The following is a 22,898-nucleotide window of genomic DNA, read 5'->3' on the forward strand; positions in this document are numbered from 1 at the left end:
CCATGGGGTTAAGGTCTGGGGAGTTTGGAGGCCAAACATTTGGACTGGTGAAGTCGTAGAAATTTTCAGACAACCATTTTTGACTTTTCCCAGAGGTGTGGCAAGGGGCCGAATCCTGCTGCCATACATACGGCCTACCATTGGCTACCCTTGTTATCCAGGGCTTGACTACAGTTAGCAACTCCACGAACAAAGCCCGAATTCCAATGCCAGGGTTCTTCAACACCTGTTCCTGCAGATTTGCGAGGAATTCTGCTGTACGAACGCAATCAGATCGTCTGCTAGGGATCTTTCTTCTTGCTACATCCTCGTAGTCACCATTGCAAGTCTCTAGTTCATGCCTGATTGTTTTTACTGTATTCAGGGAGCATTGGGCAGCAGTCGTAATATCCTTATTTTGATGGCGGGCACGAATCATCATGATACAAGTTATTCTCTTCCATGATTCAGGTGGGTTCCAGCTATCCATCCTTTCTGACATCTTGTATATGAATGAAGAAGGGTCCAAACTTTTAAATGAAGAGAAGTGTGTGTTAATACATGTAACTTACGGAAAAATATAATTAATTATAAATATGTCAAATTTATCCCGAACACCCTGTATATATATATATATACATCAACGCTAGAGTCCTATTATTAGTGTTATCTGTGTTGTAGAAATACATTGGGCACAACAACAAGTATCTATCTATATACATATATTAACATCATGTACACATTCCAGCCCGTTGGTATGGAATGGTTTCTAATACTAGCTGAGAATTGGCTAGAGTCCTGACTTATGCTGGATCTTATATATTAGGTAGACTGAATGTGTGCCATCCAGATCCTTGGAATTTTCATGCCATCTTTGTTGTTGATATTTGGGTGGTTTATCAGGATTTCACAGGCTTCCTTAAATTTCCTTTCGTACCAGGTTTTTGTGCGGTGTAAAGAGCAGTTGCTTTTCCAGTTGATTTGGTGTAAGGTGTTGAGTGCGTGGGTCTGAGAGGCCTGCTTCACCATAATGGTTATATTTAATGTGTCTAATGTGTTCTTTCTTGCATATAGGGATTGTCCATCCTGTTTCACCAATGTACAGTAAGTTACAGGTGCAGCAGATGCAATAGATTCCAGGATGTGCTAATGGGAGGAGAGGATCCTTAGAGGAGTTGAATATGGTTTTAATAGGTGTATCCATTTCTGTTTTCACACTTGATAAAAATCCTAATGAAGCCCACAATATGTTAAATCATCATCATCAAATTCCTGCCATGTACCCTCAAAGGGTGTACAGGATATGATAGTACTACATGAAAAATTTACATCATTACTAAATTCCTATCTACAATTTTGCTTCAAATCAGTCTGTTATCATCAAGACTCCAAGATTATCAGATCTTATATTTCTATCTTCTAAGGCACTTTTTACCATCCACATCTTGGTCTTCCTCTGGGTCTTTTTTCCTACCTGGCAGAGAACACTTGTTTTGCTAATCTTTCCTCATCCATTCTGTTTAAGTTACCATACCACCTGAGATTAGCTCTGCTCACGCATTCCAGGATACAGACAGTCAAGTTCTTTCCTAATATCCTCGTTTTTAATATGATATTGCCATTGATGCCATCAGTCCATGCCCCTAATCTTTCTCAGGACTCTCATATCTGTGGTCTCTAGTCTTTGGTCAAGTGTTTTACTTCTGACCCAGCTTTCAGATCCATCAGTTTAAATTGGTTTGAACACTGTCTTGTATTCAGCTAATTTAGTGTTTTGACTAATTTCTCTCTTATTTCATATAAATTTATTCATTTGACTTCCTACCATACCAGTTTTGTCAATTCTGTTGTCTATTTCCAATTTATCATCTTCACTAAAAATCGTGTCTAAGTAGCTGAACTGTTTTTCTTGTTTTATAGGTTCTCCATTCCAAATGCAGTTGATATTTTCAATGCTTCTATTTTCATGGTCTTTGTCTTGTTATTGCTGACCTTCATACCAAATCTATTACAAGAGTTATTCAATTTAGTCAGAGAATCTTGCAGACTTATTTAAAAGTATAACATCATCTGCGTAGAGTAAAGAGCTGAGATTAATATCTCCAATTTTGGTATCAGGTTTAATACCACTTTCCTTCATAATGTGATCCATATAAATAATGAAAAAGAGAGGGGGGGGGATGATGTACATCCTTGTCTGATATCAGATTTAACCACCTTACTGGCCATTATGGATCAAATATGCATTCTCATACGCTTCGTATCCATCATATATTTCAACGTAATATCAATGGTATTACAATTTTAATATGCACTTCGCATCCATGATAACCTTAACGTCTATAGACGTCTTGGCCAGTAGCATGGTTAACATTAAACCATCTTCCTGTACTTTCTTCAATACTAACTGCTGACTTACAACTTAAATAAAGACTAAGTATTGCTTGATATGATGCCCCATTGACACCATATAACTGTAGCATATTTAATATGCTTCTCTCTTGGCACCTTGTCATATGCCTTTTCCAGATCTACAAAACTTAAATACAGATCTTTCTTATATTCCCATGATTTCTCAACTATTTGTCATAAATAGATCTGCTCCTGACAGCCACTATTTGGCCTGAATCCAGCTTATTCTTCACCAAGCTACCCTTCCACAATCATTCTCAACCGTTTCTCAGGTATACTTGCATAAATCTTACCAGGAATACTCAGAGAAATACCTCTGTAATTTTCATGTTCAGTTTTATTTCCCTTTTTATATATGTGTACTATGAGAGCTCTACTCCCATCATCCAGAATTCGTCCCTCTGTCCAGACGTTCTGAACTATGCAGTGCAGCCACTAAGATTTTATACTTGAGCATTTCTGGTCAAATATCATCCATTCCTGCTGCCTTTCCACATTTCAGGCCTTTGATGGCTTTTTCTACTTCAAGAATGGATACTGTAACTGCTTGTTTCATTTAGCAATTTTTTGAAGTAATCACTCCATACTTGAAGGATATCTTTTTCTCCAGTTTTCATGTCACCTTTATCATCTCTAATTCCATTTACAACATCTTTCCTCCATTTCTGAGCTTTTTCAACAACCTCCAGAATATCTTGCCCCCTTCTTGATATTTATTTTCTATGTTCAACGTTTTGCCATTGCTTTTGTTTAGCCAGTTTTACACAGTGTTTAGCTTGCTTACATTTGTCTCTGTATTCTCTAAGAGCACAAGCTGACTTATTTGCCAGGAACTTTTGATATGAGTTCTTCTTTTGCTTCACTGCCTCTTTAACTTCCTGTGTCCACCATGGAGTTCTGATTTTTCTATCCTTGCAGACAACCTCACCACATGCCTCTCTGGCTGAATCAATCAGGGTTTTCTTCAAGGCTTGCCACTGAATCTCCTAGGTTTGGTTCCTGTTCTCAAACTCTTTCATTTTTTCTTCAATAATCTTTGTGTATTTTAGTCTATAGTTTACATCTGAGAGCTGCTCAACTTTCATTCACTCAATTTTACCTTGCTCGTGAATTAATAGTGATCACTTCCAATTTCAAATCCTCTGTACACTCTGGTGTCCTGCACCAGGGAGAAAACATCACTGTGGAAAAGAAACATGAACTGAAGCATTCATGTGGTTTGCAAAATTAAAAACTGGAAAACACCTCCCTGCTTATGATGCAGAACAAATTAGGTCTGCCAGCATGATAGATAAAAATTCACTGGAAATCAGAAAACTAAGGAACTGATTTAAAGTAACAATCTTCATAACAGGTGAGTCCAACGTTACAATGACAAATTTACTCCAATATAAAGCATACACTAATTCATTCCAGTAGACCAAACTGCAAATGAACACTTACACAGGTGTTCTATCAAATTTATAGGGGGGGGGGGGAATGGCAATGTACTGAGAAATGGAACATTACTGATTAAGTACTTAAGCTCCTTCCATCTGCAAACCATAATGCAGATGGAAGGATATTTTGCTAAAGAACATTTTACTAAAAGTAAAAATTATAATAAATTTTTCTTTTTTCTATTTAAGGTTTGTAAACTTAAATTTATGAAAGGGTCTCAAGTTGTTTTTCCCAGAAATCAAGACAAAGATTTGAAAAGTTCCTGGGACAGAAATCCTAGTAGTGAGTCAAACGATTTAATATGTCTGTAATGGCAGAAATGAAACAAAACTGGAGATATCATTCAAAATTATGAGCCACAATACATACAAACATACACAGTGAAAGGAAAAAACATTTTTATCACATCAGTAATGAAAATCTTGAAAAAACCTATAATGAAAAACTGTACATAATTTTTTTATTTATTTTAATTCCTCATATATAAATATTACAACTGGTCTAATAATATCAACAGGAGGGAAGGGAGAAAGAATAAATCACAGAGATGAAACTTATGCACACTAATCAGCCATCCTGTACAATTTAAACATAAATACCTACCCTTTTAGAATTGTCCTAGCTTCATCAACCACATCATCTAACCAATGATATTGATCTTTACAAAATTCATTGAAATCCTTGATTATATTTTGTGTGTTATAAAAATAAGGCTTCAAGTCAAATTTTTTCCCCATCTTTGTATCCATAAACCTGCAAAAGACACAAACAAGTTTATGTACTCTAAAATCTTTACATCAGCAAAACAAAGTTGCTAAAAATATAAGCACTTTTCTGCTGTCAACTCAAATTGTGTGTGTGTGTGTGTGTGTGTGTGTGTGTGTGTGTGTGTGTGTGTGTGTGTGTGTGTGTGTGTGTGTGTGTTTATTTTTATATATATGGAAAATAATGCAAAAAATGTATACAGTTTAACTCTAGAAAGGCAATCATTAGTAAAATCATAATTCAAAAATAAATAAATAAAGAAAGAATATAAAATAATCAATTTTTCAGAATATCAGTAACTGTGACTGGCTAGTAACTATGTAGAACAGTACCTTGCATATATTTATCAAACATCATGGCCATCAAATTACAGGTGATCATTTCTGACTATGAACCTATTTGAACGTTAAATATCAGGGTGCTGATAAACCTTGCCTCTAGACCAAATACAATATATTCTAAAGGCATTCAAAAGCATTCCAATTGTCGATTATCTTTGCCATTTACTACATTAAATGATAAGTAAAATAATAATAAATAAATAATCATATTTTTCAGAACTGTCAGTGTTTTTTCTAGCATCTAGTAATCTGGCACATCTCAAGGCAAAATTACATGTCAAATGTCCCAAAAAAATTTAATTATTAACTATTTAGATACTTGAAATGAAACCAATAAATTTTAAAAAGGGATATTTCTTTAAAAAAATTTAACAATACTCTTGATAGTATACACTGGTATGTTAAACCAAATGGTTTAACAACCACTGTGTAATTTTAAGATTATAAACAATTGCTTTCAGGCAAAGTTTTAAACAAGAATTGTAAAAATAGTTATGGTTCATGAAGAGCTTCAATTTAATATAGCTTAAAATTTGAGAGCCTCAGTTTACGTCAAACATGCACATGAAATGAAAATATTAAATAATAAAAAAAAAATATATATATTATTTAAAGAAAACTCTTTCCATACCAATTTTGATGAGGGTTTAACGTATGTGGGTGCAATTCACTAATTTTAAACTGTTATTTCCAATTAAAGTTTTCAACCAGAATTGTGAAATAATTCTGAAATTAAAATTTTGAGAACCTCAATGTAAACCATAATTTGACAAAATACTTCCCCCCCCAAAAAAAAAACACTTTATAATTTTATCTATAGTAAAAAAAATTCCCAAAGCAACAATATTAAATACAAGATTTCATTTGGTTTTATCTTTATATAATCCCCAATGCTTCCCCTCTCTCATCTCATCTGTTATAGCTGACATGTAATTATGTCTTACATATTTCTGAGCCCCAGAAATTACTGGATTCTTCATTTGTCTTGCTTCTGAGCTGAGGTCTTTTGTGTTTAAAATTCATAATTCCCTTAATCATAATGAAATTTGGAGTGTGTCTTTTCATGCAACATCTTCTTAGTATCTACTGCATAGTTAATTTAGTGTGGTATTATACTATTTATACAACTGCATGAATGTAATTTAACTTCAAAAATAACAGGTTTCCCAGGTATTTGTACTTTGTAACACTGCTCCAAGAAATTTTCCATCTGGATCTCATTTCTCTTCTAAATTTATTCGAACAAATTTTTCATTGTTTTTATGTGTCTAGCGGATCTGCTATAATGTACAGTTCTTTAAATTGCTTTAACATTTTTTTCCAAATTTCGTAAATATTACTAATTATAAGAGCCAACAGAGTAATGATTACTTCAATGTTCCAGAGAAAATCGCTCATTTCTCACTTTTCCATTCCGCAATAAGTAACTAATATAAATTAATGCAATCTGCCACTTCAATTTTTTTTGTAAATATCTAGATTACTGCTGCAATAAAAATAAAAATTACAGTATGATGACGGGGCAATTAATTAATATAATTTTCTGTATGCAAAGTGTGGAGCCTGCACTGAAAAATTAATATCAACACAGATAATCAAATCGAAATAAATCAAAGAAGCCGTGTCAGATTAAAACATGTATTTCTAAAGGAAGATATACGTGTTCGACATATCAACACACTGAGTAGAAACAGTGAAAGTCAATGGCCTAACATTATATTTGAGTTCAGACCACTTTTATATTCGATAATTAAGTCATTCCAACAGCCTCCTCTTCTTAAGGCGTGTTTGATGCATATTAATGTTTCAAATAGATATAAGTATACGAACCCGTAGAGATTTTGTTAGGTGAATATGTATCCCACAGAAGAATCACTCTTGGTTTACAAAACGAATATGACATGAATCTAAGCCATATAACTACACGATGGCTTTAAGATTGGTCCCTTTTAATGTGGAATACGAATATTTACACTTGTTTAATACATCATAATACCTTATAAACAATTAAAAGGTAACGCGCCAATATTCAAAGCCAACGTCTAAATAAATGACGTCACATTTTATGAGCGACCTCTCACGGCACAGAAACCGCTTCCGTTTCCGTTGTACTTTTTTCAGAAAGAGATTCTCCTCAAAATTTGCAATATTGAATCAAGAGTTTCAAATTTTAATAAATAACATTGTTCTTTTGATGCCATCAGTCTTGAGATCCAAAAATGTATTACTTCAGCGAATAGATGTTTCCATGGACTTAAAAAACAAGGGGAAAATAATGCTGTTGACACGTTGTAAATCTGTTTCAAATATTTTATATTATTGATACCGCTAGCTTGCTTGTTGGCAAGCTAGCGGTATCAATTATTTAGCTCATTTATTTCACCCTCCTGAAATGCACACGAAACTAGTAAAGATTAAAACTTAAATTCTTCAAAAAATAATCTCCATGTGGTACATTGTGTGTGTGGGGGGGGGGGGGGGGATGGGAAATGATAATTTATCTGGACATAAAATTTCAATTTGCGGATCTGAGGCGATATTTTGCCATTCGATTGGAAAAGACCAGACTTCGATTCCTCTGTTGAAGAGAGGAATCTTTATATGAACTATTGGAGTTGAAAATAAGTAAGCGACCCCATACGGAAGAAGCAGGGTTTATCCCGGAAACGTAGGTTTCTCATTCCACATACAGACAAATAAATCATTCACGGAATTCACTCATTTTACAAAGAAAAATATTATTAGTGGGCAGGAGACGACATTAGGTGTTGAGGTTGGTTGGTGCCGTTGTGTGTAGATGGAGGATTAAGCAGTAGAGATGGTGGGTTAGGAAGAGTGGAATGCCCTCCCAAGATGATTCCCTGGACTCCTTCAGGGTGTCACATAGTAATCATAATAAGGATAAGTTGTCGTCATTTACAGAAGTTTCTAAAGTTTCTAGACTGAGTAGGCAGTTCAATCTCCACCAGTAGCCAATCAGAGATAGCTGGCATATGTCTATCACTAATTATGGGCAGCCACCGATGAAGAGGCTGGCAAACAAGTGCTACCATCTCTTGGTACCTAACCCTAAAAAGATATGTTACTGTCTGAAATAATGTGGATACTGTGGTCGATTTTCTTGAGTTTACGGGAGACGAAAAACCCGAATCTCTGGGAGAAAAAACCCACTCGCCAGTGCGGGAGATCGACTAACTCCGGAACCGATCGAAAATAGGCTTAGAAAAAGTTCCTCCATCGGTGACTAGACTTGAACCTAAGTCTAATTTCAAGCGACTAAGCACCACTTCCACTGAGCTACACAGGCCTTCAGATGAAATGATTTCTAACTTTAAAAAGTTAGAAAATTTGAAAAGATGAAAATGAAATTTTGAAATGAAATTTCATCTTTTTTCAAAAGAAAATTTGAAAAAAGATGAAAAGTTAGAAATCATTTTCTAACTTAAAGTTAGAAAATAAAGTTCGGCGGTAAATGGCGTTGATGGAGATGATTCGTAGTAGAGGTTCGGTGTAGTGGTTGAGACAGTTGTAGGTGTCCTCCCGCGATGAGTCTTCGGACTCCTTGGAGGTATCAGGAATAATAATAATAATATTATTATTACACAGATTTCCCCCGTACTTGGCGCCATTTTGGAGCTATCTTGGCGGTTAGAGCTCGTGTCATTTATCAGTAAATAGAAGTGGCTGGATAACGTTCATAAGCATTCATTTTTCGTGAATTCGTAAAGAAAAGACTTCCCATATCCTTTATTAAGCGCCTCCGTAGCGCAATTGGAAGAACGACGGTAAATTGCGCCCTTCGATTGGAATAGGCCTAAGTTCGATTCTCGTCGCGACGGGAGGAATCTTTATCTGGTCGATTTCAATCGAAGGTGAGTTAGCCGATCTCATATGGAGGTAGCAGGGTTTTTTCTCCCGGAAACTCGGGTTTTTCATCCCGCATACATACAAATCGGCCCATCAGAACACACGCAATTTACAGACAAAAATTACTAGTTGTGGTGGTGTTGGAAGTGGGCGGTAGATGGCGTTGATGGAGATGATTCGTAGTAGAGGTTAGGTGTAGAGAGAATTGTAGATGTCCTCCCACGATGAGTCTTCGGACTCCTTGGAGGTATCAGGAATAATAATAATAATAATAATAATATTGGTTGCACTACTTTATATGAATTAGCGATTTTGATAAAAAAAATACTGTTATTAATTTTAGAAATTCTGCACTGTCTAAATCCGTACTTTAAAATATGGGACTGAAAGTCCTAGGATTCCATGGAGGTGTCATGTAATAATATTAATAATAATAAAGAAACAAAACTAGACATATGACTCGTAATTATCTTTGAAACAATGATAATTTATAAGTAATTTATGTTTACATATATACACATACATACGGGGGGGATCTGTGTAATAGAATAACAATATTTCCAATATATGTACTGTATGCAAGTTCATAAGATTTTTCTTATAATTCAATATGAACTTTTAAAAAGCAAGCAGGTCAATGATAAGTTATAACTTGTTTATGTTTATATATATATACATACATACAATATGGAGCAGAACAACCTCCCATTTCGATATAAAGTCGAAAAACTCAAGAGCTCAAAAGAATACGACTGTGGGCGACCCTAGATCTAAAATGGCGGCAAGTAAGCGTACCTTCTATTTAGAGCCTTAATCTCACTTTTGGAGATTGAGTGGGCAGTTCAATTTCCGCTGATAGCCAATCAGAGATAGCTGACCCAAGCCTATCATTAATAAAGCAGCCTAGAGTGACGATACGGCATACAACAAGTATCGCCATCTCGTGGTCCCTAACCCTAAGACAATAATTTTTAATATCTGAAATAGTGTGGGTTGTACGGCCGATTTTCTTGAATTTACGTTACAAAAATACCGAGTTTCTGGGAGAAAAAACTCCCTTGCCCGTGTTAGAGATCAACGAACTCGGGAACACTGGTCGGAGACTAGACTTGAACTCGGCTTAGCGTAAAGGAGTGCAAACACTATTTCCATTGAGCTACATAGGTTCTTACTCGCATTAAGTCAGTTGGTATTCTATAAAGTGTTAAGTGATGATTCATCTTTAAAAAAGCTTTTCTTTTGAGAGTTACAAAGCTTATCAAAATAATCCAAACACCTAAAAATGTTTTGCAGAATTTTTTATTAATAAGCTGTAGACCGAGCTATAAAAAACCGTGAATTCGATGTGTATAGACTGATATATAAAATGTATGCATATACTGTATACCTAAAATATATATATGATACATGTGTATATAAATAATGGAATTTGGTACTATTCTTCATGCAAAATATTCCCGAGCTGTGTTAGCGATGTTGCAGGCATAAAATGTCATCGAACCTTGGATGACATTTTATGTATGCCATTTTACAACTCCGTACACAACTGCAGAAATGATGGCTGTGTCACGATTGGAGACAACGACTTGTCCATTTCCATACCTTATCATAAACTTCCATACTGTGGATCGTGACACAGCTATCATTTCTGCAGTTGTGGTTATGGAAACTCCTGAAAGCATTCCACAGGTCATACCTTTCTGTAGGTCACCGAGGTCTGACATTTTGTACACTAACTGCAATACAAAAATCATATCAGGTATCATAAATAGGTGTCATAGTGGAAGTAGAATTTTCTGTACCCTCAATCTGTCCTCACACTCAGTATCCCATTATCTCGAAATAGTCATAGTTGTTCGCGTCCACACTCTCACCAATGTTTCCTTGTCATCAATATATCCAGATTGCCAGATCTCTGGACAGGAATCCAAATAAGACCTAAGTAGGACCCTACAGTAGAACTATTACCTCCGTACATGTCTACGTTTTTCTTTCTTCATTCACACCATCAGTGGCGCACCCAGAGGGGGGGCCAAGGGGCCCGGGCACCTCCCAAAGAAAAGGAAGAAACACTAGAAAATTTTCCAAAAATCTTTTCCTCATTAAAATTCGTTTTTTTTAATTTATGTCGTGTTGTGTCTTCTATTTCTATACTATTTATGAATTAGCGATCACTGCAGATGCTCAGTCATAGGGCGTATGCGATGCGTAGTGTGTATTTGCAAATCGTCTACCCAACTCGCCCCTCCCCCAGGTTAAATCCTGAGCGTCCGGCCCCCTCCAAGATTAAATCCTGAGTGCGCCACTGCACACCATGAATTATATCATTGAGATATAAGTTAAACAACAGTTATTTCAGAACAGAATCTTGTTGGGTCTCACCTGTCAAGTTCTGTTTTTGGTACTGTGCACCTCCGTACACAACTCACTGATTCCTATCCGGTCAACCATTGCCGTAGCCAAGGTACCAAATGAATGTTCAACACCATCCTTCTAAATTTCAACAGTAATTTATCATGAGGTACTCGATCAAATGGAGTTTTCATTTATAGTACTAGGGTGGTGGAAGAAAGAAGAAACCGTTATAAGTCCGATTCTAGTCGCTGACTATAGAAACTTTTTCTAAGCCTTCTTTTGTCTGTGTAGTAGCTCAGTGCAAGTGACACTTGCATCATCTGCGCTTGCTCGCTCAAAGATGGACTTATAGTTCAAGCCTAATGGCCGACTGGGGGAATTTTTCTAAGCCTATCTTCGACCGGTTCCGAGTTAGTCGATCTCTGGCACGGTCAAGCAGGTTTTTTCTTATTTAAACTCGGGTTTTTTTGTCCTGTAAACTAAAGAAAATCGACCACAGTGCCAACATTATTACAGACAGTAACATATCCTGTTAGGGTTAGGTACCAAGAGATGGCAGCACTTGTTTTCTCGTCTCTTCATCGGTGTCACCTATAATTAGTGATAGGCATGGGCCAGCTATTTTGGAGACTAGCCACTCAGTCTCCAAAAGCTAGATAGGGTATAGAGGCCTTGCCTACTCCCTATAAGGGAATAAAAGGAGTTCGTTGATTTATTTATTATTATTTTCTTTCGTCCATTTCCCATGTTAGTTACACCTCGGTATGGAAAATTGATTTTTTTTCTCTTAAAATATTTGGTTTTTAACCATTTAAACGGCCAATCGGATAAAACATGTCGATAATATAAGCCTCCTGTTCATGTTATTTCAGTATGCAAATATTATGTCAACTTCAAAGGACACTTCACATGCATTTTTTATTGACGTGTAAATACGTCATGGCAGTTCAGTGGTCAATCCTGCAACCCAAGAAAAGCAACCGTAGAATTTGCCCTCTTCCATTTTTCCTTGCATGTTCAGCTCAATGACCTGCCATGGCCAAATAACTTGATTTGCTTGAAACCTAATAAGTGCTCTACTAAGGTTAATCCAATCTGCATTGTGTATTATGGCTGTCAATTGTATGTTCCTCTGGCCTGCTTGCTTTTATTGTGAATGAAGAACACGAGTTTTCTTGTGGTTTTATTATTTATTATTTTTTTTCCAAAAGTTTTTTTTTATTAATTTATTTTATTTAGGAGATATGCACATACATAAACAGATTACATAAACAGAGGCTATATATATTTAATTGTCCTCTTATCCATATTATACATATGGATAACAGGACAATTAAAAAGGTCGACGATCATAAAGTTGAAGACCAAAACTAAGGTTATAAGATGAAGTGATTCAGGATATTCGGGCTTTGAGGGTGGTAAAATGGACGAACTTTGTAATTAATAGAGACAATGGTGGGGGAATGGTGATATTATTTTATAACTAGGTAGACAACTAGAGTTAGCCTTTGAAATCTTGAAAGCTTTAGAAGTGTTGGTAATCAGAAAGTTCATTTGCCAGCTTTGTTGGTCAAGTGGTTGGTGTATATCTTTTGCCCATACTGACAGCCTATTTAAATCATCTTGCAAGGTTTCCACATTTTAATTAACTATTACTACCTATGTTGCCACCTATTGGTGAGAGTGATCATAAGGTCTTGACCTGGGAGGTGGCTAAAGGTGTGGAATTTTCGATTAAGACAGGGTATATGTGGAATTACGGTGCTGGCAAGTATGACAAGCTTAGGAGATTGCTTGGATCAGTGCCATGGCATGTACAACTGCAAGGGCTGGACGTCGATAGAGCATGGGACGTGGTCAAGGAGCATTTACAGGAGGTAATGGCTGATTGTATACCTAGGGTCCGAATAGTAAAACAAGAAGGCGTTAAATGGATGAATAACACCATTAAGCTTGAGCTGCAAAAAAAGAAACAACGGTGGAGGAAATTTAAAGAAAGGGGTGACCTGCAGGCACATGTACGGTATAAAGTGCAGGCAAGAAAGGTAACGAGTGTGGTAAAAAAAGCAAAAGCGGATTATGAAAGGAAACTAGCTTTGCAAGCAAAAGAGAATCCAAAACAGTTCTTTCAATATGCTGCAAGCAAGAAAAAAACTGTACACGGCAAAATGATTTTAAGGAATGACGATGGTAAGGAGGTCACTAAATCAGTCGATATAGTGGAGTTACTGAGCGCGCACTTTGCAAAAGCATATCATCCAGGTCGTGATATTGAAAAAGTGAAGGAACCATTAGTTTATACGGGAATAGTATGGAATGAAGTGGTGGTGACTAGTTTATTACAGAACCTTAATGTGAACACATCTGTGGGATTGGATAGTATACCGGCATGGGTCTTGCGTGAAGCGGCTAAAGAATTATCAATGCCCTTGACCATGTTGTTTAATCTGAGTCTCAGGTCTGGCTTAGTCCCGAAGGTGTGGAAAGAGGGGAAAATAGTTTCACTGCACAAAGGAGGATCCAAGACTATGGTTGCAAATTACCGACCGATCAGCATATCAGGAGTCGTTGTCAAGGTCTTAGAGAAAGTAGTCAAGGGAAAAATACAGGAATGGATTGATGAAAACGAGATACTGTACAGGGGACAGCATGGCTTTGTGAAGGGTAGATGATGCTTCAGTAACTTGCTCAAGTTTTATAACAAGGTGACGGCTGAACTGGATAAGGGAAATGGATTTACAGTGATACTGCTGGACCTGGCAAAGGCGTTTGACAGGATACCACATGGAATACTAATCCGTAAACTACAACATATGGGAATGGATATAGGGTTGGCGAGATGGATAGGTAGTTGGTTGATGGAGAGATATCAAAGAGTAGTTTATTCAGGAGTAGAGTCCAAAAGACGGCCTGTGACTAGTGGTGTGCCGCAGGGTTCTGTTCTTGGACCACTGCTGTTTAATCTGTTCATTAACGATATAGGGAAGGATCTAAGTGGAACAATTCATTTGTTCGCTGATGATGCAAAGTTGGGTAGGGCAATAGTGATGCAGAAGATGTCAATGACTTGCAGGATGACATAGATAGATTGGAATTCTGGACTAAGGAGAATGGATGTCAATTTAATGTGACAAAATGTAAGGTTATGCATTTTGGGGTGAAAAGATTAGCAGCAGTATACCACATTGGTGGAACTGTACTCCAAGAGATTGATGAGGCCAGGGACTTGGGAGTGTTGGTGGATAAGGAGATGAATTTTAGGGGGCACACTGCAAAAGTAGCTAAATCAGCTCATCAACTCACTTGGTTGTTGAAAAATACCTTGACGAGCAGAGACAAGCAAGTTATTGTACCTCTGTACCGAGCCTTGATAAGACCTCATCTCGATTACTGTGCCCAGATTTGGTCACCTCGGTTCCTTCTTGATGGGGAGGAGGTGGAGAGGATCCAGAGGCGAGTGACTAAGATGATAAGAGGTCTATGGAATGAACCATATGAGAACAGGTTGAAGATTTGTGGGTTGCAGAAACTAGTTGATAGGCAGAAAAAGGGAGATATGATTGAGACATTCAAATTGCTAAAGAGATTCTATAGGATTAATTCAGAGGATATTTTTGAGATCAGGACTGGTGGTGGGAGAACTAGGGGACACCTATGGAAGCTGGGTAAGAGTATGGTTAGCACGGGTGTTAGAGCTGGGTTCTTTACTTTTAGAGTGGTAAATGAGTGGAATAAGCTGCCAGAGTCTGTTGTGGGTGCTATGACGGTGAACGAGTTCAAGACAAGGTATGATAGATACTGTGAGAATGTAATGGCATAGTTGTGTGGACATGATGTTTAGGGCCTCCCTCGATGAGTCTAAGGACTCCTTGAGTCGCCCGAAATAATAATAATAATAATAATAATAATAATTACTGTACTTAATTTTGCATAATCTGCAAACAATATTTTCTTTATTTGCTTTCGGGCTATTTCCTATATCATTTGTATATATACAAATTAAACAGTAGTGGTCCTACTGTTTAATTAATCAACAAGCTCTCTAATCAACAAGCTGCAGATTCAAATTCTTCTGTGGACATGGATGTTTGCAGTTGTCTTTAAGTGTGAGATAAATTTCATCTTATGTTTTGAGGCTACTTTTCTGCTTTTTCGGATACCGAAGTGACTTGAAAAAAAGATCCATGCATGCTCTCTAGAGCAGGGTTTCTGGATTACATAAATGTATATAAAAGTACAAAAATATAATATTAAAAAATACCACTGGTCTTTGTAGCTCAGCTCAGTGGAAGTAGAATTTGCATTCTCTGAACTAGGCTTCCAGAAGAGGGACTTAAGTTCTAGTCTAGTCGCTGACTAGAGGAATTTATTTCTAAGCCTTTATTCTACCTGTTCCCGAGTTAGTCGATCTCTGGCAATGGTTGGCAGGATTTTTCTCCGAGAAATTCGCGTTTTTCGTCCCTTAAACTAAGAAAAAAAGCAACCGTACAACCCACACTAATTCAAACACTGACATATTGCGTTAAGGTTAGAGACCACGAGATGGCCCACTGGTGAGTTGTTTCTCTATCAAATGCCTGTTATAATCAGTGATAGTCTTGGGCCAGCTATCTCTGATTGGCTACTAGTGGAAGTTGAATTGCCCACTCAATTTCCAAAAGTTAGATAGGGCTAAATCGGTCTTGACTACTCCCTATAAGGGAATAAAAGGAGTTAGCTCATATTTGATTTTAAAAAAAAATACCTAAACCTAGTCACAGTACTAATGTACTACAGGATCACAACGTTTCGTGAGTGGGAGTTACATGAAAAAAAAAATAATAAGGATAAGATGATCCCAAATTTTTGGTAAAGAAGCACACACTCCTTTCGTTTAAGTTAGGCTAGTTTAGTATCTAATTATAATTATTTTTACTAATTATAATTTTTCGCACTCTTTGAGTATGCGGTAAATTTTCAAATAGCATTTGCGTAAATGACAAATCTTACACAGCAAGATTCAGTGAATAATTTTGACTCACTGCTGTCAGACATCAGAGCTTTTCGAGGTTTAATATAGGAGGAAGTGCTTATGTTTCTTCATTCCTTCTTAAAGAATGTACTGTTTGTCCAAAGCATGAGTGAAGATAATTAAAAGGAAAGTGATACGCGACACATGGAAAGTTTTTTATGAATGATTTTAAACGACATAAGGATACAAGAGTATGGTAGGCAACTGCTGCAATCTGGTGGTCCCTAATAATTCACTGTGGTCTTAAACAAGGTTTCCCAAACTTTTTTTTCCGTGGCACGGTTATTTTATTACTTCATCTTCGTGACCCACTAAACTTTTTATGGCCAATAGGTAAAAAAAAAAAAAAAACAGATTTGAAAAAATACGTTCTCTTTCGATGCTTAACTAAAACTGAACAAGCAGCAGAGTGAGTACATGGTGGGAGAATAAAACAAACGGCAGACCGCCAAACGATTCGGCTGGTGGCGAGGTTGCCGCCGCCAGCCTCGCCATTAGTTGAGCTACTTTATCTCAAACAAAGAGACTGTGGAATGGCGATACGGGCGCGGACGGAGCTCGTCTCTATTAATTAAATATTTATTCATTGCCAGAAAAGGTTGGTTGATTGGTAGAGCCTCTGCTAATGACTCAGCAAAACGTTAAGCAAGTTTGAGCACGGTTGGTAGTTGGAAGGGGTTATCGTTCGATACTGTTGGCACACTCTTCCTCGATGAGTCTTTGGACTCCCTGGAGGTGTCACATAATAATATTAATTAGTCCTGATTAAACGCTATTTATTTGTATTTTAGAGTTTCGTGAAGAAAACCCAAAAACAAAACACCTAGGTTTTCGGGAGTTTTTTTCAGGTAACCCACCATTTGGGAAACGCTGGTGTAAAATAGTATGAGTTCTACTGTCAATTTCCTTCATTTGCGGGATTAACCCTTAGCTATCTGTGAGAGAGATCGACTAACTAATGAACCGGTTGAAGAAAAATGTAAGAAGATTCGCTATTCCGTGACTAGAATTGAATTTCAACAGTCTTTCTTCGGGAGGTCTAGCACTATGTATAGAAACGTCATTTCCGCAGACCTATATAGGCCTACATGTGTGTGTGTGTGTGGGGGGGCCCATTGGGTGACAAGTTATTTTAGCTGGTACTAAGAAGAAAACTGTTCTAAGAAGAAATGTAAGATGAAATGCGAATGATGGTATAGAAAACAATTTATTTATGGAGATGTCTAATTATAATTTAGTGAAGTTTTCTCTGAAGGATGTGTGAAGTTATACAGGCGAGTTCAGTGCCAGAAGCCCCAGAAATTAATCGTTTTTGGAATCACCAAAAGCACAACTCTATATTTGTTCTACATGAATGGGAACAATGTGATATATGAGAGATGTGGTGTTTTAGTAAGAATTGATTTATGTAACTGCTGAGGGAGAAAGCTTAATATTATAATGAATCATAGATGATTTGCACTCACATTTCCCATGGTTTTCTTAAGAAGTAGGTTATATTTATGAGGATATACCCTATAGAGAAAAGACAGTTAACAGCACTTCAGTTCACAAGTTTTAAATTATAATTCAACTTGGATGTCAAAACAGACACTACGAGATAATTGATAGTAGAATGACAGCTGAATTGGATAAAGAAAATGGCTACGATGATTGAGGTGAATTTTGCAAAGCCATTTGAACAAATACCACATGGAACCCGGTCGGCTACGTAAATTAGAACAAATAGGGATGGATATGACTCTGGTACTGTGGATAAGAGGGTGGCTTTTGGACAGGTAGAAAGTGGTTATGTATGAAACAGCAGAATCCATACAAAAACTGGTGAGTAGTGATGTGCTGCAAGATTCAGTGTTAGGACCACTACTGTTTAATTTGTATATATACAAATGATATAGGAAATAACCTGAAAGCAAATAAAGAAAATATTGTTTGCAGATTATGCAAAATTGGGTATAGACAGTAATAGTTTAAAATGTTGTGGAAACCTTGCAGGATGATTTAAATAGGCTGTCAGTATGGGCAAAAGATAATGGGTATTTGTTTAATGTGGAGAAATGTAAAGTCATGCAATTTTTGGATAAATAGATTAAAGACTGAGTATACCACATTGATGTAACTGAGCTCCAGGAAATATATTAAGCTAGGGATTTAGAGGTGGTGATGCTAGACAGAAAGTTAAAATTTAGAGAACATATTGCTAAGGTTCCTCATAAGATTACTTGGCTATTGAAGATCACACTAACAAGCAGAGATAGGAAAGTTGTTATTTTCTCTTTATAAGGCCTCGAGACATCCGCATCTGTATTACTAACGACGAAGATGGTGAGTGGTCTGTGGAATATTCCCAATGAGCATAGATTAAGGGGGTGTGGATTGGAATAAAAAGAAGGGGTTTGAGAGAAATGTTTAAGTTTCTTAAAGAGTTTTATAGAATTGATGCGTGCTAAATGTTTTAGCAAATGGCTAGAGGGGACAGAACAAAAGGTAATCCCTAAAGCGAATAAAGGTGTAGTTAATAGGCATGTAAGGACTAGATTTTTAGCTTGGAGAATTTTTAATGAGTGGAATGGGTTTCCAGTAGTTGTGAGTGTTTTGGCTGTTAATAGGTTTAAGGAGAGGTATGACAGATTTTGTGGATAGTTTGGTTCTCCTACCATGAGTCTCCTGACCCCATAAAGGTGTCCGTACAACAATAATAATAATAATATAGGGAGGTCCTAGTCATGGAGAAAACAGTGTAGAAGTTTGTTAAAAAGATTCAAGTAGATGGAACGAAAAAGGAGAGAAAAAAGTTGGTTCGATTAGTTTTACGCTGTAGTATCTATCGCACACGCTATCACACGCAGTATATGATAGTGTGTGCATATACTGTGTACATGTACTATCATATACTGTATGCATTCTACACATAGTATATGATAGTAGCTTGGTCAGGTGGACCTCCAGCTAGCTAAGGAATTGGTTGTTAGACCATATTCAATGGGATGATAGTTTGTAACCTACTTGTATCCCCCGTTTTAGCTGCACATGGCCTTGTCTGCAGTCTATTGGATAGATATCAGGCGAGTACGGCAATTTATGTAGGTAATATAGATAGACATTAATTTTGGAGCAAATTTTTGAGCATAGCTGGAAATCCACCGCTAAAACAGTGGACTTATTGGCACCTCAACTATTGAGGATTTTTTGTCTCTATGGAAAAAGATCAGCAGAGGCATGAAGAGAAAAAGATCAGCAGTGGCATGAAGAGAGATGTTTGAGATACATGGAAAGTAATTTGCCTTTAGCAACTATACACGAGTTGGAGAAAACACTGATAGTCAGATGAGGAGATGGTCAGTCTCATCTTTAGTTGACGGTACCACTCGTGTGTGTGTGTGTGTGTGTGTGTGTGTGTGTGTGTGTGTGTGTGTGTGTGTGTGTGTGTGTGTGTGTGTGTGTGTGTGTGTGTGTGTGTGTGTGTGTGTGTGTGTGTGTGTGTGTGCGTGCGTGCGTGCGTGTGAAAGAGAGACGGGAAACATGGAAATACCGTTGTCCCACTTAATAGCTTTAATTACGGATTATGTGCTTCATTGTCGTTTGAGCAAGATGCATTTTGTCTTTTCACAATCTGAAAGATTGTTCTTTTTTTGTGTGTGAGAATGTATAGTAGCACGCATAATCTGTTTTAGAAAATTGGTTAGTTGTTGGAGAGCCTCTGTAGCTCAGTGGATGTTGCACACCACGGCGCTTGGCCGCAAGAAGGAAGACTTTATTTCAAGTCTAGTCGGCGACTAGAGGAAATTTTTCGAAGTCTTTTTTCGACCGGTTCCCGAGTTATTCGATCTCTGGCACGGGCAGGTGAGTTTTTTCTCCCGGAACTCGGGTTTTTCGTCCCGTAAACTCAAGAAAATCGGCCGTAGACCCCACACTATTTCAGACATTAAATATATAGTGTTAGGGTTAGGGACAATGATATGGCGGCACTTGTTGAGCCATTCTCTTCAGTGTGTGCCGCTTAATTAGTGACAGCCTTGGGCCAGCTATTTCTGATTGGATACCAGTGGAGATTGAACTGCCTACTCAGCCTCCAAAAAGTTAGATAGGGCTAAAACGGCCTCGCCTACTCCCTATAAGCGAATAAATAGTTGTTAGCGGAGTGGTTTGTTGTTGATAATTATAGGAAGTGATTTCTTAGTCGATTCAAGTGGTTACTTGAATCGACTTGAAGAAATAACCAATCTTATCTTCAGCATGCCCACTCAATAAATTCAACCCTTAGTCGCGAACTGAAAATGACACGGTCTACCGTAATCAATAATTTGTGCAAAAAAACTCAGGATTAGAACTTTCAAGATTCAGTTGGTACAGAAAGATTTGCATTGATATATCGTATGCAAACGTGTTCGATCAGATTATCATGTGACATCAAATAGTCCAAGGACCCCTTGCGGGAGGACACTGCTCCACTATGCACAATTCATCCTATTCTCTACTTAATCCTCCAACCAGATACAACGACTCCACCAACACATAACGCAGACTGCCCACAACTGATAATATAGTAAATTGAGTGTGCTCTCTTTGCGGATTTGTCTGTATGTGGAATGAAAAAGCCGAGTTTCCGGGAGAAAAAATCCAGTTATTCCTGTATGAAATTGGTTAGCTTACCTTCATTTGAAAAATCCCACATAGTTGACGTCACGACGAGAATGGAACTGAAGTCTTTTCCAATCGAACGTTTCGTCATTCTTCTAATTGGGCTGAGGAGGTGTTTATTATTGATGCGGAAAGTGCCGATAAAAAATCTCTATGCAAAGTTACCTCTTTTGATGAGGTCCTTTCTTCATATTTCTGGCAACGTACACTGACAACTCATTTGGGAAAGTAGAAATCAATCACAATAGAACAATAGCTTGATACTCTCAAAGCAAACGACGTATTCTGTGCTATGACTTCATTCCCATCATTGGAATTCTTTCTCCAGAATATGCTTTAAAATTATGCAGTCCTTTGGATACCTCACCGTCATTACAGAATCCATCACATTATGTCTACCTAGTGAAGGTTTCCTGAATGAGCAGTTTCCAAACTGGTGAACTGAGAGAGAGAGTGGGAGGGGGGAGATCCATCCCACGTATTCCACGGCATAAGATTTGACTGCCCCTCGATTTCATTTGTGTGAATGTATGAGTATTGTGTGAAACCGGTGATTTGAGTTGCATCGGTGAATGCTCTTGTGATTCTGTCACACTGCGCAAAATACATATGCGAATGAAAATCCAGCGATTCCATCTCTGTTAGTTTATTAAATATAGAAGTTTGTTATGGATAGTAATTCAGGCCTCATCTCTATGTTTTAGGACTTAAGTTTAGGGAGAAGAGTGAAATTCTTATTAAGTGTTTACCTTTTAAGAGGTTATAGTTATTATTATTATTATTATTATTATTATTATTATTATTATTATTATTATTATTATTATTATTATTATTATTATTATTCACATAATTGATACACAGTCAAAACAAGATTTAAACAACAAATATTATTTAAACAACAATTTGACTGGTGATACAGAACATATCAGATTCTACCCAAGAATCTAAGAATAGTCTGTCAGGTAGCGTCGTAATACAGGGTGTTCGGGATAAATTTGACAGTTTCGTAAGGAAAAAGAAAATCTTCTTTGTATCTATTAAATTTAATGAATTGACAAAAAAACATTACAGGCAGAGTTAATTACAATACTATCAACAAGATTTACTCAAAATAACCACCATTAGCATCGATCACAGCTTCAATTCTGCTTCGGAACCTCGAACAAGCTGATGCTACAGTCTCCCTGGGAAGGGCCGCAGAAACTGTTTTAATTTTATCCATTAACTGGGCTTTTGTATTACTGGAAGTGCGATTGGTGTCTTTTTCAACTGCGCCCCATACAAAATAATCCATGGGGTTATTTTGTTATTATTATTATTATTATTAATAATAATAATAATAATTATTATTATTATTATTATTAATAATAATAATAATAATTAAGGTCTGGGGAGTTTGGAGGCCAAACATTTGGACTGGTGAAGTCGTAGAAATTTTCAGACAACCATTTTTGACTTTTCCCAGAGGTGTGGCAAGGGGCCGAATCCTGCTGCCATACATACCGCATGCCATTGGCTACCCTTGTTATCCAGGGCTTGACTACAGTTAGCAACTCCACGAACAAAGCCCGAATTCCAATGCCAGGGTTCTTCAACACCTGTTCCTGCAGATTTGGGAGGAATTCTGCTGTACGAACGCAATCAGATCGTCTGCTAGGGATCTTTCTTCTTGCTACATCCTCGTAGTCACCATTGCAAGTCTCTAGTTCATGCCTGATTGTTTTTACTGTATTCAGGGAGCATTGGGCAGCAGTCGTAATATCCTTATTTTGATGGCGGGCACGAATCATCATGATACAAGTTATTCTCTTCCATGATTCAGGTGGGTTCCAGCTATCCATCCTTTCTGACATCTTGTATGTGAATGAAGAAGGGTCCAAACTTTTAAATGAAGAGAAGTGTGTGTTAATACATGTAACTTACGGAAAAATATAATTAATTATAAATATGTCAAATTTATCCCGAACACCCTGTATATGGACTGTTCCAAGTAATGCTGTTTTTTGTAGGTCATATGGGGTCACATCGTTGAGGTTTAATTTCTGTAAATAGTTGGATTGTTTCTTTGAAGTTGCACCAAGTGCACC

General features: G+C 37.1%; 1 protein-coding gene across 2 annotated transcripts in view; it reads right to left on the minus strand.

The window, feature by feature from the left end:
• LOC150093389 (uncharacterized) overlaps positions 1-6,963 on the minus strand; it is a 176,315-nt gene extending 169,352 nt beyond the window's left edge. Inside the window, exons 1-2 of one of the 2 annotated variants that reach the window (XM_090413565.1) lie at positions 6,768-6,963; positions 4,435-4,584 (exon numbers count right to left, since the gene is read on the minus strand). In XM_090413565.1, the coding sequence (XP_090269691.1) occupies positions 4,435-4,580 (146 nt within the window). In that variant the 5' untranslated portion in view covers positions 4,581-4,584; positions 6,768-6,963. Of the gene's footprint in view, positions 1-4,434; positions 4,585-4,928; positions 5,065-6,767 lie in introns of those variants that run through there. The other variant, XM_090413566.1, reaches the window with a different exon arrangement.
• Positions 6,964-22,898: the final 15,935 nt, after the last annotated feature.

The sequence above is a fragment of the Typopeltis vanoorti genome, chromosome 24 (genome assembly GCF_054136105.1).
Source record: "Typopeltis vanoorti isolate ZY-2024b chromosome 24, IOZ_Tvanoo_1.0, whole genome shotgun sequence".
Classification (NCBI taxonomy): Eukaryota; Metazoa; Arthropoda; class Arachnida; order Uropygi; family Thelyphonidae; genus Typopeltis; species Typopeltis vanoorti.